General features: G+C 38.2%; 2 protein-coding genes across 2 annotated transcripts in view; one reads left to right on the forward strand and one right to left on the reverse strand.

Annotated features, from left to right (window-relative positions):
• The window catches only part of LOC103515747, a 3,369-nt gene extending 2,675 nt beyond the window's left edge, over positions 1–694 (forward strand). Inside the window, exon 2 of the mRNA XM_026828342.1 lies at positions 225–694. Coding sequence (XP_026684143.1) covers positions 225–456 — 232 coding nt within the window. The 3' untranslated portion in view covers positions 457–694. The remainder of the gene's footprint in view (positions 1–224) is intronic.
• Positions 695–3,366: 2,672 nt separating this feature from the next.
• LOC103515748 lies at positions 3,367–10,202 on the reverse strand. The gene is made up of 4 exons (XM_026828339.1): positions 10,128–10,202; positions 6,094–6,324; positions 5,347–5,523; positions 3,367–3,901 (listed from the first exon to the last, which is right to left on the reverse strand). The coding sequence occupies exons 2-4, from the start codon at positions 6,322–6,324 to the stop codon at positions 3,812–3,814; spliced, it is 498 nt and encodes a 165-aa protein (XP_026684140.1). The 5' UTR covers positions 10,128–10,202; the 3' UTR covers positions 3,367–3,811.
• Positions 10,203–17,171: the final 6,969 nt, after the last annotated feature.

A 17,171-nucleotide genomic window follows, 5' to 3' on the forward strand; every position in this document is an offset into this window, starting at 1 on the left:
AATAATAGACTCTTGAGTGGAAGGTAACCACTAGGCGAGGTTAACGCCGGAGGCGTTTTCTACCATCTAACCCTTAGAGCTCCATTATTATGTGGTCAAAATCTCAAATAAATGAGGATAAAATTCCATGCCTCGGCTGGGATCAAACCCACGCCCTCCTGATTACCAGGCGAGCGTCTTGACCACTACGCTACCGAGGCAGGTATAATCTCTCTTCTCCACAGGATATTCGCAGATCATCCTGAGCCCGCGACTATCTTACCAACCAATATCTATCTCAAACAACTTCTATTCATTCTCAATCAACGAGATCCTGAGCCCATCACCCTGTCCGAATTATTGACGTCACTACAAGACAGCAAATTCTACAGGGAACTATCAGTAGGACTGGCACAATTTGTGGAGCTGAGCACACACTATGAACTACTTACACCTATGGTGAAACACTTTTTGTGAGACAGTGTGTCTGGTGAAACATTTCTTGTGAGACTGTTTGTCTGGTGAAACATTTCTTATGAGACAGTGTGTCTGGTGAAACACTTCAAGTGAGTGTACCCGATGCAACAGAAATGGCTGTGATAGTAAAAATCCGTACAGATTGGAGTGGTTATGGACATTTATATTTATTTATTATGGCTGAACAGGCCAAATCCCGAAACAACTGATATTTAGTTTTCAGAAGGTTTTCCTTCTTTTTTTTAAGAGGTTTGACAGAGGGAACTGTAACTGCTAAGGTCTTATCGTCCCGAAATCGAAGAGAGAAGTAAGACAGGATAGGAGAAAGCCAGCCGTTCCGAGAACGAACATTATCCCATCAGGATAAAATCCGCCCCGGGTGGGAATCGAACCCGCGGCCTAGCGCTTACAAGGCAGACGTACTATCAACTATGTTAACTAGGCTGGCTTTTTTTCCTTCTTTTCTACACAACAAAATCAATAATTTGAACCACAGAAGTGGATTGGAATCAGTTGTAGACATGAGTCCGTTTTACATGGAACTGTGTAGTCTTGTCTTGGTTTCTTTTCGGAATTTCTCCTTCTTTTGGTGTGATGGTGTCTGTACTAAACCATAGGAAATCCAAGATGGCGCACCATCGGAATCAGTTCCGTTTCCGAAAGAAAAATATAAATACCTTGTACCTACTGTCGTTTATTATTATTATTTTTAGACTTTCAGGGTGTGTTTATGTACCGGGCTGAGATAGGCCATTCCCGTCCTTTCTTGGCGTGTGGAAAATGATGTGGTAACTTAACACAGCCTTCATGAGCGTGTAAAGTTGGCGGGAAATTCGAAATTTTGATTTTTTTTCCGCAACTTGTACAATCTGAATTCATTTTTTACTTTTTATCTCTAGTTTGCACGTTTATATTATACTTTTCATTAATATTAGATATTACAAACAAGCGAATTACAAAGCAAACAAAAATAAATATAAAATAAATTTTAAAAATTGCCGCCGGGACAGAGGGCTAGAAAAAATGCCCAACACTCCCACGCTATCCTTGCTGAAGTTACCACTCCAATGCAAAACTGTAGAAACAAGATCCTATCTCACATCGTCCGAGCTCATCTCAACCCGGTACATAAACACACCCTCAAGTCTAGCGTCTTTTTTTTTCAAGACTGGTACCTATATTATTACATAAATCGTCTTCTCTTTCTCCGCCTTTCCTTGTGTTCCGTGGGGGTCGGCCTTTTTCGTCAGCCTCTCAATCAGCCCTGGGGTGATAGCTTTGGGCTGACATTTGGTTATTAAATTATTATATTAATAATGCATAAAAACAAAAATAAAAAAAATTCCCTTTGATATTTTATTACATAATTATTTATGAATTATGTAAGTTCGTAATTTACCATTCTTTTCTTTTGTGGTTGATACGGTATTTATTATTTATTCTTTAATGTTTTGTTGAACAGTCGTTCTCTCCCCGCAGTTATTATTTATGATTATTGATTATTCATGATTATTTCTTGAATTAAATTTAATTTATTATTTTCAGAAAGGCTTGAATGCCAGCCGAGATATCGAATTTTATTCTCAACATTCCGTGTATTTTATGTGTAGAAATTGAGAATAACAAGAATCGTTCAGTTTCCAACACAGCTACTTTTGGCACCTAGGTCTTTCATTGAACAATGGTAGCATTGTTAATTATTTTTATTGATACAGTCGAACCCGTGTAAATGGGAAACCTGGATAAACAAGGGAAAAATCGTGGCCCCTTCATTTGTAATGGGGAAACCTGGATATGCGAAAAAATTGCCGGTCCCTTGGATTCCCAACTAGACAGGTTTGACTGTAATTAATCTCAATGGAGGAGTTGCGAATGGGTAAAAATTATAAATAAATGGTCGATTCCTATGTAAAAAGTTGAGAAAAATCCAAATCTGAGGTCAAAACTCGGAAAAAATAACTGTAAAAGGTCGTAAATTCAATTTTTATTTTCCGTTCTAATGAAAGAGTTCGAAGATGTGTGACGTCAGACTTTACGCAGTTGCTTTTCCTATGTACCTACCTAATTTGTTTATTATTCAGTTTATTATCATTCTTGATTTGATTTTTCGATTTTACTTTCATGTAATGATTTAAAATCAAGACTAGAGCCCGTTCTCCCTTATTATTTTATTTCATGTTGGTCATTTCAGGTTTACCTTTGTTAGGGTATTACAATAAAAGCATCTGAGAGTTACCTATATCTTTTCCTAAGAAAAATGTCCTTTTTTTTAGATCAGATAGGACTTGTTAAAATGTCAATTTGAACACAAGTTTAGATTTAGACTTCGTGGCTTTATTCCTAGGTAAAATAATTTTCCTTCGGGTACTTACTTGAATACATATTGAAAGAGAAAGTAAAAAGGAGACAAGTAGGTACATAACAACATGGAAAAAAAATAAATAATAATAACTTTATTTCAGGTATTTTCATAATTGAAAATTTAAACAAAAATTAACATGGCTTTAGTAAACACATGAAAATAAACAATGTCACTTCAGGTACACGAATTGAAAATAAAGCTAAGCATTGGAGCAAACATGACAAATAATAATATTGATGTGGACAACAGTTCAAGGACTGATTTGTGACGGGCTAAATTTTAATCCAAAGTTTACAAATCAACCAATGAGATGCCTAATCTAATCGGTCTTAAACCAAGTTTGTATTCGACCATCAAATATTTATTCAATCTGTTCATGATGGGGGGCGACCATGAAATATTTAAAGTTATGACATAGAACTACATATTGAAAGAAAAGGAGACAAGTAGCAAGTAGGTACATAACAACATTGAAAAAATAAATAATAATAACTTTATTTCAGGTATTTTGAAATAATTGAATTGAAAATTTTTAAACAAAAATTAACATGGCTTTAGTAAACACATGAAAATAAACAATGTCACTTCAGGTACACGAATTGAAAATAAAGCTAAGCATTGGAGCAAACATGACAAATAATAATATTGATGTGGACAACAGTTCAAGGACTGATTTGTGACGGGCTAAATTTTAATCCAAAGTTTACAAATCAACCAATGAGATGCCTAATCTAATCGGTCTTAAACCAAGTTTGTATTCGACCATCAAATATTTATTCAATCTGTTCATGATGGGGGGCGACCATGAAATATTTAAAGTTATGAAATAGGTAACTACAAACCTTATTACCTTTATATGATACAATGGATACACGTTCCGTATCATATGAAGGTAATAAGTTTTGTAGTTACCTACATATTTCATAACTTTATAACCTAGGATGTCTAATATAAACATCTTTAATAATAATGAAATATTTATTCATTTGTCTATTATTTGGTTGACTTGTCCAAGTCAGTAAGCAGCTTCTGGATCTTAAGCATATTCTCCTGGTATTTCTTGTACTCTCTGTCCTGGTTCTCCTGAAATGAGAGCGTGAGAAAATGTGATACATCAGACATGGAATGGAAATCCTCCCATTTCCCCGAGATTTGAGCCTTTTTGTCAGAAAATTTAGACATTAATCTGATATCTCCCTTTGTGATGATGAGTGACCTTCCAAATTCCAAGTTATAAACTCCATGATATGGAATGGAAATCCTCCCATTTCCCTGAGATTTGAGTCTTTTTGTCAGAAAATTTAGACATTAATCTGATATCTCCCTTTGTGATGATGAGTGACCTTCCAAATTCCAAGTTATAAACTCCATGAGCCAGCGTAGTTAGTTTGGAAATTAGCTGCCTTGTAAGCGCTAGGTCTCGGGTTCGATTCTCGTCCGGGGCGGATTTTATCCTAAAGAGATAAGATTCTTTCTCGGAACGGCTGGCTTTCTCCTATCCTGTCTACCCATGGAATGGAAATCCTCCCATTTCCCTGAGATTTGAGCCTTTTTGTCAGAAAATTTACACCCATATTTATGAACACAATGCTGGCTCTTAAGTTCGTGCTAAGCATAGTCTCAAGGCATTTGATTGGTCAATTTTTACTTGAGACATCATTCTTGTTCATAAATACGAGTGTTAGACATTAATCTGATATCTCCCTTTGTGATGATGAGTGACCTTCCAAATTCCAAGTTATAAACTCCATGAGCCAGCGTAGTTAGCTTGGAAATCAGCACGTCTGCCTTGTAAGTGCTAGGTCGCGGGTTCGATTCTCGTCCGGGGCGGATTTTATCCTAAAGAGATAAGATTCTTTCTCGGAACGGCTGGCTTTCTCCTATCCTGTCTACCTTCCTCTTCACTTTCGGGACGATAAGACCTTATCAGTTACAGTTCCCTCTATCAAACCAAAAAAAAAAATCTGAGTTTCACGAACCACTAGTTAAATTTAACCCCTGCCAGCCTAATTAGCTTAGTTGGTAGTGCGTCTGCCTTGTAAGCGCTAGGTCGCGGGTTCGATTCCCGCCCGGGGCGGATTTTATTCTGATGGGATAATATTCGTTCTCGGAACGGCTGGCTTTCTCCTCCTGGCTTCCTTCTCTCTTCGATTTCGGGACGATAAGACCATAGCAGTTACAGTTCCCTCTGTCAAACCTCTTTAAAATGGTTCGATTCCCGCCCGGGGCGGATTTTATCCTGATGGGATAATGTTCGTTCTCGGAACGGCTGGCTTTCTCCTATCCCTCTCTTCCTTCTCTCTTCGATTTCGGGACGATAAGACCATAGCAGTTACAGTTCCCTCTGTTAAACCTCTTTAAAAAAATTCCTTCTCTCTTGATTTCGGGACGATAAGACCATAGCAGTTACAGTTCCCTCTAAAAAAAAAAAAAACCTCTCTTCGATTTCGGGACGATAAGACCATAGCAGTTACAGTTCCCTCTGTCAAACCTCTTAAAATAAAATATTAAACCCCTTGTTATCTTACCTTCTCCTTCATTAACCCTTGCAGTCCCTGCACAATTCTCTCCCTGGCATTCCTATGCACCATTAATTCATCTGCGGCATCACGACTAGCTTTGGCTACGTTCTCATACATAGCGACTAGTTTCTCGTATTGAGCTTTGAAATTGGCCTTCTCTACGTCCTTCTTATCGTCCAGAGCCTGTTGAATGAATTAAAGAAATGAATTCTATATTTTAACAGCAATTTTTCCTTTGACCATTCTAAGTTCCTGCCTCGGTAGTGTAACCTGCCTCGGTAGTGTTTAGTGTAGTGGTCAAGGCGCTCGACTGGTAAACAGGAGGGCGTGGGTTCAATCCCAGCCGAGGTATGGAATTTTATTATCCTCAATATAATTTGAGAATTTGACCACAATAATAGTAGTAGCCTACTGCTGGACTAAAGGGACTTTTCAGTCCTATGCGAGCAGTATAAATAAGCACTATTATATTATTATTATTATTATTATTATTATATTATTATTATTTTTCAACACTGAACTTCGGAAGTATGCACCTAGTACCTACTCGTAGATTTGGAAGTAGGATATATTATTATGTGGAACTTACTACTACCTCAGTTGTGTAGTTGTTAGCACGGTGGACTCTGAATCTGGAGGTCGGTGGTTCGATTCCAAGTCAAGTTATAAAATATAGCGCAGTTTAAGCGGGGAACGGCATTTCTGACAAGCATTTATGCTAAACACAATTGAAATTCCTATTACATAACTTACCCTAAGTTGATTCTCCTGATCCAAAGTCCACTCTTGTTTCTCCAACAAGTGCTGCATCTTCAACTTCTCCAAGCTCTCATCCAGGTCTCCTATTTCCTTCTGAGCCTGCTGTTCCTCCTGGGTGAATAATGCGAGCCGAGCGTTGTGCTGTTCTATTTCATCGATAACGCGACGATTCGCCTCACTCACTTCCTCGAGCTGAGCTAGGAACGTGGAGCATTGAGCGGACATCTGGGGGAGAAAGATAATTATTATTGGCAATTATTGGTTAGTTTTATATTAGACATCCCATGTATTAACATAACATACAGCAAAAAACATATAAAAAGTATCCCTAAACATATAAAAAAATACTGATAATTAATATTTTTAGGCTTTAAAGGTGTGACGATGTGACGTGTGTCCACACATAGTCGATCGATGACGACGTTACTGCGTGAGCTTTGTGCTGTTCTATACGATCGTTTATTTCATCACTTACCTGAGTTTTTTCGCTGTTCAACTGATCAATTTGTTCACTTATTTTTTGGTTTACTCTGGGTATAGGTGTATTTTCTATGTTATACGTTTGTTCTATAATATTTTGTTTCCTGTTTGTTATGGTCATGATTTCGCATTTACTGGGATGAAATTTTAGTTTGTTTTCTAGCAACCAGAGTTGACAAGCATTGAGGTCTTCTTGAAATCCCACTCACTTACCTGAGTTTTTTCGCTGTTCAACTGATCAATCTGTTCACTTATATTCTCCTTCTCCTTTGCTTCCTCTTCTATTTGTGTTCAATATTTTGGATTTATATTTGAGTGATTTCGTTACTTTGTAGCTTTCTCTCTCTCTCTCTCTCTCTCTCTTCAATTTTGATGAATACAAAGAAAACTAATCCTATCTCTCCCTCCCAGTCTCTCTCTCTCTCTATCTCTCTTACACACACATTTTATTTATTAAAACAAGAGAAAAAGAGAGGAAGATGGATTGAAATGAAAAATTCACTCGAAATCAAATCTGATAATAAATTTAATACGGACAAAGAGAGAGAGAGAGAAAGAAAGAGAGAGAGAGAGAAAGAGAGAGAGAAAGAGAGAGAGAGGGAGGGAGAGAGAGAATATGTTGGATTGTATTCGGGTATGAATTTTTCATGTGGTTGAAATAAAATAAATAAAAAAGTCATGAAATTTTTTTCCGAATTTTTTCCATATTTATGAATTAAAATAAATCTACAAGGTGTCTCCCACATGATTGATTACCTACCTGTAAATATTACCTACAGGGTGAATGACTCATAAGCATGATCACGGTGGTCTAATCTGATTATGGTATCTAAAGCTTGATGAGGGAAAAATGAAAAAAAAATCCCTCTATGTGTACCTAGAATCCATCTCTCCTTGAAAAGAAAGGTAAAAATTCCCTCTTTCCCGCGTTTTCGTAAAGATGGTTGTATTTCTCGCTGTTTTTTGGGTTGGGATCCTTTTTTGGTCTTTTTCTTCTTCGCGGATTTACCCATGATGGGTCATTGTTTGTGATTTTGTTAAAAAAATTTATCTACCTATGTCGACAGGGGCATTTTGTGTAAAATGGCCTATCAATTGGTCATTTTTTTTCCTTCTTTTTCTCTGGTTGGTAAACTCACTCTCTTATCAAAAATTTATTTCCAAAATAACATTTCTATTTAAAATAAATCTACTCAGCAAGCAGTATAAAAATACCAACATTTGTGTAGGGTGTTTATTTAGTTTCTTCAGTTTTACAAGCAAATAATTACACTAATTATACCATCCGAAAATAAAATGAGAAAAGGAAGAAGAAAGAGGAGGAGGAGGAGAAGAAGAAGAAGGAGGAGGAGGAGAAGAAGAAGGAGGAGAAGAAGAAGAAGAAGGAGGAGGAGGAGAAGAAGAAGGAGGAGGAGGAGGAGAAGAAGAAGGAGGAGGAGAAGAAGAAGAAGAAGGAGGAGGAGGAGGAGGAGGAGGAGAAAAAGGATATTTGGCAAGGAGGAAGAGAGAGAGAGAAAAGGTAAAGGTGAAATTGACAATTTTGGCATGAGCCTCAGGCGATCAGAAAATAAAATGAGAAAAGGAAGAAGAAAGAGGAGGAGGAGGAGGAGAAGAAGAAGGAGGAGGAGGAGGAGGAGGAGGAGGAGAAAAAGCATATTTGGCAAGGAGGAAGAGAGAGAGAAGGTAAAGAGTAAGGAAGCAATAGGGGAGAGGGGAGAGAGAAAGGGGGAAGAGATTATTAACCTAAACCCTCCTATCTCTTCCTTTTTCTTTTTTCCTCCTTCTCCTCTTCCTTCTCTTTCATTTCCTTCTTGCCTTATTCGTTTTGTCCTGAGCCTTTTCCTTCTTCATTTTCTTTTCCTAGTAGTTCGGATCCTTTTTCATCTTTTCTCTTTCATCGTCTATTCCTTCTCCTTCTTTTAGTCTTCTTCTCCTTCTTCCTCCTCCTAGTCTATTTTTCTCCTCCTTCTTCTTTTCTTCCTACTCCCCGTCCTTTTCCTTCTACTTCTTTTTGTTCATCTTTTCCTTTTCCATCTCCCTCTCTCCTCTCCTTTTTCTTTTTATGCTCTTCTTCTTTCTCCTCCTCCTTCTCCTCCTCCTCCTCTGCACTTTATTGCTTTCAAAAGACAGCCGACTTGACTGTCGTTGCGTCGTTTTGGCAAACTTTCAAAGTCATTTCGATATATGAACAAGATGACATTGGCTTTCTATAAGGAACAAATATTTCATAAACCATCATTTTATACAGGATGGGTCACAAATATTTCTTAGCGTTATTATACTGGGTGAGCTGTGAGCAACAATATTATCATACAAGGTAGGAAATAAGCATATCCTTCTTGATCTATTCTCTAGTTCATCTTTTTGTTTCGCTATATAACCATTGAACCGGTTTGTCCATTTTAGATGAAATTCAGCAAACGTTTTTAGAGCATAATGGAGATTTTCTCATTCAATTTTGGACCGAATCGGCTTGTGAGGTGAGGGTCCTGTACGGGCCATTTTTCTGAGTTATTATCATAGTTCATTTATTACTTACTTTTGAAACATTTATTACTTACAATTTCTAAATTTGAGGTGAATGTACAAGCCAGTAGGAGTCCCCTTTCAATTGCCTTCCAAGGGACGGAGAAAGAGACAGACAAAGAGGAAGTAGCTAAACTTCTTTTTCGATATAAAATAATATTGAATAAATAAAATAGCCTTTATTGAGAAAAGATACAATTCATAATTATTAGATAAATACAATTTCTTTTTCTTACAGTATAGATAGTTTAGAACTAATAAATACATTTTTGTTTAATTTCATTTTCTCTCAGCCTCATTTCCTAGTTCAGTTTTTTTTTTTTTTTATTATTTGCACTAAATCCGCCCCTGGATGGGAGAAAGATTATTATTGGCAATTACCTATTGGTTAGTTTTATATTAGACATCCCATGTATTAACGTAACATACAGCAAAAAACATATAAAAAGTATCCCTAAACATATAAAAAAAAAATACTGATAATTATTATTTTTAGGCTTTAAAGGTGTGACGATGTGACGTGTGTCCACACATAGTCGATCGATGACGACGTTACTTCGTGAGCTTTGTGCTGTTCTATACGATCGTTTATTTCATCACTTACCCGAGTTTTTTCGCTGTTCAACTGATCAATTTGTTCACTTATGTAAAGTAGAAAAATACCTATGGTGAGTACATCCTCTAAAAAAATTATCCCTAAAAGGGATTTAGCTAAAAAAGTCACAAACAAGTCAAAGGTAATTCTTTGGTGGGGTGAGTGGAACACTGACTTTTAGCCCGGAGGTGTTGGTTATGTATCTTAGGCGACTCGGAAATTTTCTAGCCACTTTCCGTTCCCGGATGGGTTATTTTTTGATGGACCACTACACCACCTGCCTCGGTGGTGTAGTGGTCAAGGCGCTCGCCTGGTAAACAGGAGGGCGTGGGTTCGATCCCAGCCGAGGTATGGAATTTTATGTCTCATCTTGTGTTACTGCGTGAGCTTTGTGCTGTTCTATACGATCGTTTATTTCCTCACTTACCCGAGTTTTTTCGCTGTTCAACTGATCAATTTGTTCACTTATATTCTCCTTCTCCTTTGCTTCCTCTTCTATTTGTGTTCGATTTGAGAATTTGACCACAATATTAGTAGTAGCCTACTGCTGGAGTAAAGGGACTTTTCAGTCCTAGGTGAGCAGTATAAATAAGCACTATTAATATTATTATTATTTATTTTTTTTAAGACATTCGATTTCAAGGTGATTTTTTTTTATATATTATTTTTATCCTGCTCTTCCCGAAGACCAAGAGGATTGAAGCTACGCAAGTGCATAGTGAACGTGTATTTTCCTTATGGAACCTGAACCGATTTATCTTCAATACGGTTAACTCCACAGCTCCCTCTTTCCATATTGTAGATTTCTGGACTGAAATCGGAGAAATGGGCATTTATCTTCAGTGGCAACCTCTTTGGTGGCTATTACCATTAATATCTTTTTATATTTATAATTTTCTCCATCTTTTTCAATGTTAAACCTATGTGAATGTACTTATGTTTGATGTAAATAAATGAGGCCTGTTTAAACTGTTGGCATAATGGGACTTTTTAGTCTTAGCCGACAGTATAAATAAGGTCACACTCAGACCGTCCGACAGACCACGGTCTCAATGTCTGTCAGACCGCGGTCTGACAGACATTGAGAAAAAACTAAACTCCTAAAGCCCTTTGAAATAATCTTCTTCTTATTCTTCGCCTTTTCCCGATACATAACAACAATAATAATAGTAAAAATCGGCCTGGCTTAAATCTTTAAACCAAGCGGAATCACATAAAATAGGGTGCCCCCAACAGCTTACCTCCTCATGACATTTCCTCTTCCTTCCCAACTCCTCCTTCATCATACTCTCCTCCTCCTTCTGCCTCTCATATTCCTCCTCCACCTGCCTCTTCCTCTCCTTCCCTTGTCTCAGTTTCTGTTTCAGTCCCTCCAGAGTCGCGCTCTGCGCTTCGCTCTGTTCACGCAGCGCGGCTAGGCGTTCGCGCTCACGTAGGAGTGTAGCGTAGATTTCAGCGGGGTCCCCCAATGCCCGCGCTTCCTCCTCGTAAGCGAGACCTGTGGGTGAATGAACGAAGTGAAATTAAAGTTTCAACTCGATTTTTTTGTTAGGATAGGATAAAATCCGGGTGGGAATCGAACCCGCGACCTAGCGCTTACAAGCAGGGCCCAATCCAGGATTTTGTCGAGGGAGTGGAAGCTCCGAAACTTCGGAGCTTGGCCTACAATTAAGGAGAAAATCTAAAAACGGCCCCTAGCCAGCCTAGTTAGCTTAGTTGGTAGTGCGTCTGCCTTGTAAGCGGAGAGAGAGGGAGAAAGAGAAAGAGGTAGATAAAGAAAGATAGAGAGAGAAAGAGGGAGAGAGAGAACTAGAAAGAGGTAGAGCAGGAAAGAGATAGAGAGAGAGCGATCCATACTGTTATGTTCAACCTCATTTATATTTCATGCGAGGGAGGGAGGGAGGGAGAGAGATAAAGAGGGATGGGATAAAATATTCATTCCCACAAATATTCCCACTTATTTTTTATGATTTCGCGGCTTTCTTTTCAATTTTTTGTACCTTTTTTCCCCCTATAGCATTCAAATTTTTCATCAGCAATATCAAGCCCGGATTACTCGGAGGAGGGAAACGTAATGAAGCAAAGAGTAGATGTGTACCAAAATTTTATAGATATACCTAGGTACCTACTAAAAATTTATAGGTACCTATGTAATAATAATAATAAGGTACTTGTTTCTGTTTTTATGTCTCTTCAATTTTCTTCCCTACTCTCTTGTCTCTCTTCCTTGCTCTCTTTTTATTCCATTCCCTCTTTCTCTTTGTCCCTCTCTCTCTCCCTCTCTACCTCTTTGTCCCCTTTCTTTCTTGTCTCCCCTCCCTCTCCTTCATTCCACTTTCTTTTTCCTTTCTCCTTCTTTTCTTTCTCTCCCTCTACTCTTTCTCTTTCTTGTTCTTTCCCCTGCCTCTCTCTCTCTTCATTTCTTTCATTCTCCCTCCTTTATTTTTCATCCCTGTTCCTCATTCTTTTCTCTTCAATCTCTCTCTCTCTCTCTCTCTCTCTCTCTCTCTCTTGTTTTGACATTTTATTCACATTTCAATTTGTGCCCTGACAAGATGTGGTTGAGGTATTGTTTGGAAGAAGGTGATGAGAGGAGTTTCAAATATTCTACACTGACAACCTGGATGACATACACATTTTGCCGTTTCATGAACCTTTATTTTCTGAGAATTGTAGAGAAGAGAAGAGAAAAGAATTGTAGAGAAGAGAAGAGAATTGTAGAGAAGAAAATTGTAGAGAAGAGAAGAAAATTAAGAAAGCAAATGAGAAAAGAGAGGAAGAAAAAAGAAAAGAAGACAATATTTTTTCTCTGCCCGTCGGGAACTGTCGCCCGTCCAAATACCCTCCACACTGGACGTTGTCTAACTTTAGTGTTGATATTTCTTTTTCTCCTCAAATGTTCCTTCTTTTTGTTTTTTCTTTTTCTGCTAAAATCTTCCTTCTTTCCCCAACAATTCGGCACTACAAAAATTCTTCAACCACACAGAAAAGTTAGCTTTTTTTAGAGAAGAGAAGAGAATTGTAGAGAAAAGAAGAAAGCAGAGAAAGAAATTAAGAAAGCAAATGAGAAAAGAGAGGAAGAAAAAAGAAAAGAAAAAGAAAATTCTCTGCCCGTCGGGAACTGTCGCCCGTCCAAATACCCTCCACACTGGATGTTGTCTAACTTTAGTGTTATTTCTTTTTCTCCTAAAATGTTCCTTCTTTCCCCAACAATTCGGCACTACAAAAATTCTTCAACCACACAGAAAAGTTAGCTTTTTTTTCAACTTTACATTATTTTTTTCGTAACAAAACTTATCTACTTTCCATTTTCTAGGTAGGTAAGTAGGTTTCTATTTTCTTCATATTTTTCTTTTTGTTTTGTTATTATTTTTTCTCCATCAAGTTTGCTCTTGAGGGTTGCATACCCACTTCTTGATGTCTCTCCCCCTCCCAACGCCATTTTCTTCAGATAATTTTGTTTAACTTTTCTTCCTCTTCTTCTTCTCCTTCTCCTTCTTCTTCTTCCTCTTCTTCTTTTTCTCCTCCTCCTTCTTCTTCATCTTCTTTTCTTCTTTCCTTTTTTTTTCTTTTTTTAAGATGAACAAGCTCGTACATTATTCACGTTGGTAGGAATTGGAGAAGTTTGAGACAGAGCTTGAAATGAGCAAGTTTTATGTTCTGCCCTATACCTCCTCCTCCTCCTTCTTCTTCTTCTTCTTCTTCATCTTCCTCTTCTTTTCTTTCCTTTTTTTAAGATAAACAAGCTCGTACATTATTCACGTTGGTAGGAATTGGAGAAGTTTGAGACAGAGCTTGAAATGAGCAAGTTTTATGTTCTGCCCTATATTTTAGGAGAAAGAATGCTCTGTTTTTTAGTCGAAATTTTTAATTAAAAAGCTCCGTTGAGAAAAGAAGCTGATGATTTCTTTGAAAGGGTCTCTGAAATTAAGCAAATTCAAAGGAACTAAAGGAAAAGTATATTAAATTAATAGTTTAGGACATACATAATTTAGTTTGTCTTTATTGTTTCATTAAGTCTTTCATCGCCATTTTTAATTCGTAGTTAGGTACCATCGATGCTCCTCATCAGATAGCAGAGAAAGTTTCGAACTCCCTGTCAGCTAAAAGTTGCACCAATCGATCACTTCTAAAAAGTTGAACAAGATAAGAGTGCTTTGTTGACCCAAAAACTGTACTGGGGTGCTTTTAATAAGTTAAAAGGATTAATTAATAAAGATAAAAGAATTTTTTTTAAAAATAAAGAAAATCACGACGCAGCCATCCAGCGCGGTATTGAACAGGGGGGGGGTCATAAATGTATGAGTGAAGTAATCTAAATTAATCTCCTATTCTTTTTCAGAAAGGGGGGAGTATCTGGGTAAGTGATAAGTGTGATAGAGAGAGGAAGAGAGAACGTAATTTGTATAATTTTTTTGTAACTTTTGTTTGTTTATTACTTGTTTTAATATTGTATCCTTGTAAAATAAAACTACAGCTTTAGCTGTGAATTTGTTCAAATAAATAATAAGTTAAAAGCTGATAATTTGTTTGAGGCTAAAAACTGAGAATTTTGTTTTCAGAACAGAATTTTAGGCCCCAACACTGTTTTTACGGGTTGATTTCCTAAGAACCAGTTCAAGAATGAACACCCTGTATGTAGAGTACAATATAGGATTTAGGATAAGGGTTAGGTAGAGTACAAAACTTGCAAGCTGTTATTATAATGTCAACATTGCCAGCGTATCAAAAGTTTAAACATATGCAGGTTGAACAGGTAGAATGTTGTTTATCTTAATACAATCTGCCATCAGGGATACAGGTAGCACGGTATACAGGGTGACAAAAAAAGTCCAAGCAAAGCAAGGTTGGGTACAGACAGGTATAGGGCTGAAGGTTTGGGTAAAGGTATAGGTATTAGGTATGAGTAGGGCTGAAATGTCACGCGTAAGATAATAGAATGTAAACAAGAGCGAACGCTTCTAAACCTAATCGAAAGCAAAAACCATCAAACTCTCAATAGAAACGATCAAACTGATGAAAAATATTGAAAAAATCTGGTGTGAACATCACACGACTTTCCTTATCCTATTGAATGGTGCTTATTTGGGTGTTCAGTTGTAACATTTACAATATCTCTAACCGTTTAGTCGTTATCGCTGAAAACCGCCAAAAAGTGGTCGAAACTCGCCAAAAAGCGGTCAAAATACCGCCAACCGCAGCACCTATCTCAACCAAACGTTTTGTGTTGCATCCTTGTCACATTTGTGAACTACATACCAAATTTCAAGTCTCTAGCTCTTACCGTTCTCGAGATATTTTGTTTACAGACACACAGACAGAGTGGAACGAAGAGGAGGAGGAAGGAACCCTCTCCAAAATTTTCCTTCACCAAAAAGTTTCAAGTTTCAGTAGGAAAAAGCTCAGCTTTCAGAAATTAATTTCATCATCGCTGCAGTGGTGTAGGGAGGTTTGCAAAGGGGGAATAAACTCAACAAACCCATAGCGTGAAGGCCGATCGGCTCGGCTGATGGTCTTATCAGTAAATGGTTTCTTCAAATTAAATTGATCCCTAGGGCAAGGTAAACCTAGATCCTTGACAAATGGAGTGTGCCTGAAGGCATGTGATTCCAAATTTCCAATCCACTCCAATCTTATTATCATTGCCTTTCACGTTGCCGATAGACCTCTGTCACACAGTCGGAACGTACGGAAAAAGCTTCCGACTTCTGTCTTCAGACCGTCTGAGAGGACAAGGTCGGAAGCCACACAGGTTCCGGCGCAGCGGCTTGTCAGATAGTCTGAGTGTGAGTGGTCGAAGTTAGAATCTTAGAATCCAGGTTGAATAATCACTGAATTCCTTATTATTTTTGGCAGTTTGGAGATTGTAGTAGGGGTGAGAGGAAAGCATTACAGAGGAAGCAAAATGGTGTTTCCCTAACTTCCATGAAGAGAAAGCGGTGCTCCCCCTATAGCTCCCTTGATACGCCACTGATTTTCAGAAATAAATTCATCCTTGTTGAGATTTTCCTTTTAATCCTTCGTCCCGAAATTTCATCCCGCCCAGTCCCGAAATTTCCATTCCGCACCGTCCCGAATTTCTCATTTCGGCGTTTCACATCCGTTTATTCCTACTATGTATAATACTGTTTTTTCTTCCTAATTCTGTTTTGTCAAGGTTTTAAAACTTGCAAATTAATTTCTCATTGTGTCCGCTTTTTCTGCCTCCAGCAGTCTTTGAAAGCCGTTTTTTACTTTCCCTTTTGTTCTTGGCTCCTTTAGCTCCTTCTCTTTCTTTATCTTTCACACTTTCTCGCTTATTTTTATCCCTTGTTCTTATTTAATTATTTTTCTTTCTATCTGGATATTCTCTCTTTCAATTTAGGTATATAGGCCCGAGAGGTCTTACTGTCCCGAATTCGAAGAGAGCCATTCGTTCCGAGAACGAATCTGTTTAGGATCAAGTTCGCCCCGAGCAAAAGTTCGGATTCGTGATCTTGGCGCAAAGCAGGCGCGGTACCCCTGCAAGCTTAACTATGCTGCCCAATTGCCCAAAATAACTTTCAACTTGAGACCAGCAAGCGTGCCGGCCTGCCGGGAGGTGCGCAAACGGCAAAATTTCGAATTGCCGCTCCACGCGCCGCCCGGCCAATATTAAGATGAAATAGAGTTATGAGCTTTTTCGGCATACAGTAATTTCGATGATAAATATTAGTCATTAAGTTATATAATTAGACCTATTTTATCATGGACACTCCTTGCTATATTGAAAGTGCAGAAAAGGTTAGGTAGTAGAACAGCCGCGGGAGACACTAAAAATTCACAGAAACATAGAAGTTAGATCATAAAATAATGTAGGGGGTACATAGAAAGTAAAATGCCCAACTTACCTGGATCGGGCACCAGCAAAACGCGAAGATGGCGACCACGACCACGACCATTCGGGTCACGCGTCGTTTACCGCGTCGCGACTCGGCCGATACATGACCACCGGGCGCGACACCCCTCCATAGTCGCATGAGCATGAGCAGATACAGGCCACAGATTAGGAGGAGGGGGACGAGGTAGGAGGTGAGGAAGAAGAACACCTGCGAACAGAAGAAGAGGAATGATTGACGTTAAATAAATAAATACTCGTATAGGTAATATTGAAGAAAAAAGCTGAAATTGTAATATTGAAGAAAAAAGCTGAAATTAAATTTAAAAAAAAAGGTTAAAAGAAGGGACTGGGTACCTAACTTCGAGGTCTTACCTTCCTTAATAGGCCAGCCACTCACTATCAGGTAGACCTGACAAGCCGACCTTTTTAGAAGTAACTGCGTCAGGTCTACCTCATAGTAATGTGTGTGCTCATCAGGTATCAGGTAGACCTGATCAGGTGTGCCTGATAGTGAGTGGCCGGCCAAAGAAGACGGGATAGGGAAAAGCTGGTCGTCTCTAGAACGAACCTTGGATATACCGCCCTGGGCGGGAATCAGACCCATGACTCAGC

The sequence above is a fragment of the Diaphorina citri genome, unplaced genomic scaffold, assembly GCF_000475195.1.
Source record: "Diaphorina citri unplaced genomic scaffold, Diaci psyllid genome assembly version 1.1 scaffold1409, whole genome shotgun sequence".
Taxonomy (NCBI): domain Eukaryota; kingdom Metazoa; phylum Arthropoda; class Insecta; order Hemiptera; family Psyllidae; genus Diaphorina; species Diaphorina citri.

What these genes read in the sequence shown, in the direction of transcription:
- LOC103515748 (XM_026828339.1), bottom strand. Translation starts at nt 6,324, where the DNA reads ATGTCCGCTCAATGCTCCACGTTCCTAGCTCAGCTCGAGGAAGTGAGT. An exon ending in ATCAGGAGAATCAACTTAGG is followed by an intron (nt 5,524 to 6,093) that starts GTAAGTTATGTA and finishes TTCATTCAACAG; the next exon opens with GCTCTGGACGATAAGAAGGA. An exon ending in AAGGGTTAATGAAGGAGAAG is followed by an intron (nt 3,902 to 5,346) that starts GTAAGATAACAA and finishes CTCTCATTTCAG; the next exon opens with GAGAACCAGGACAGAGAGTA.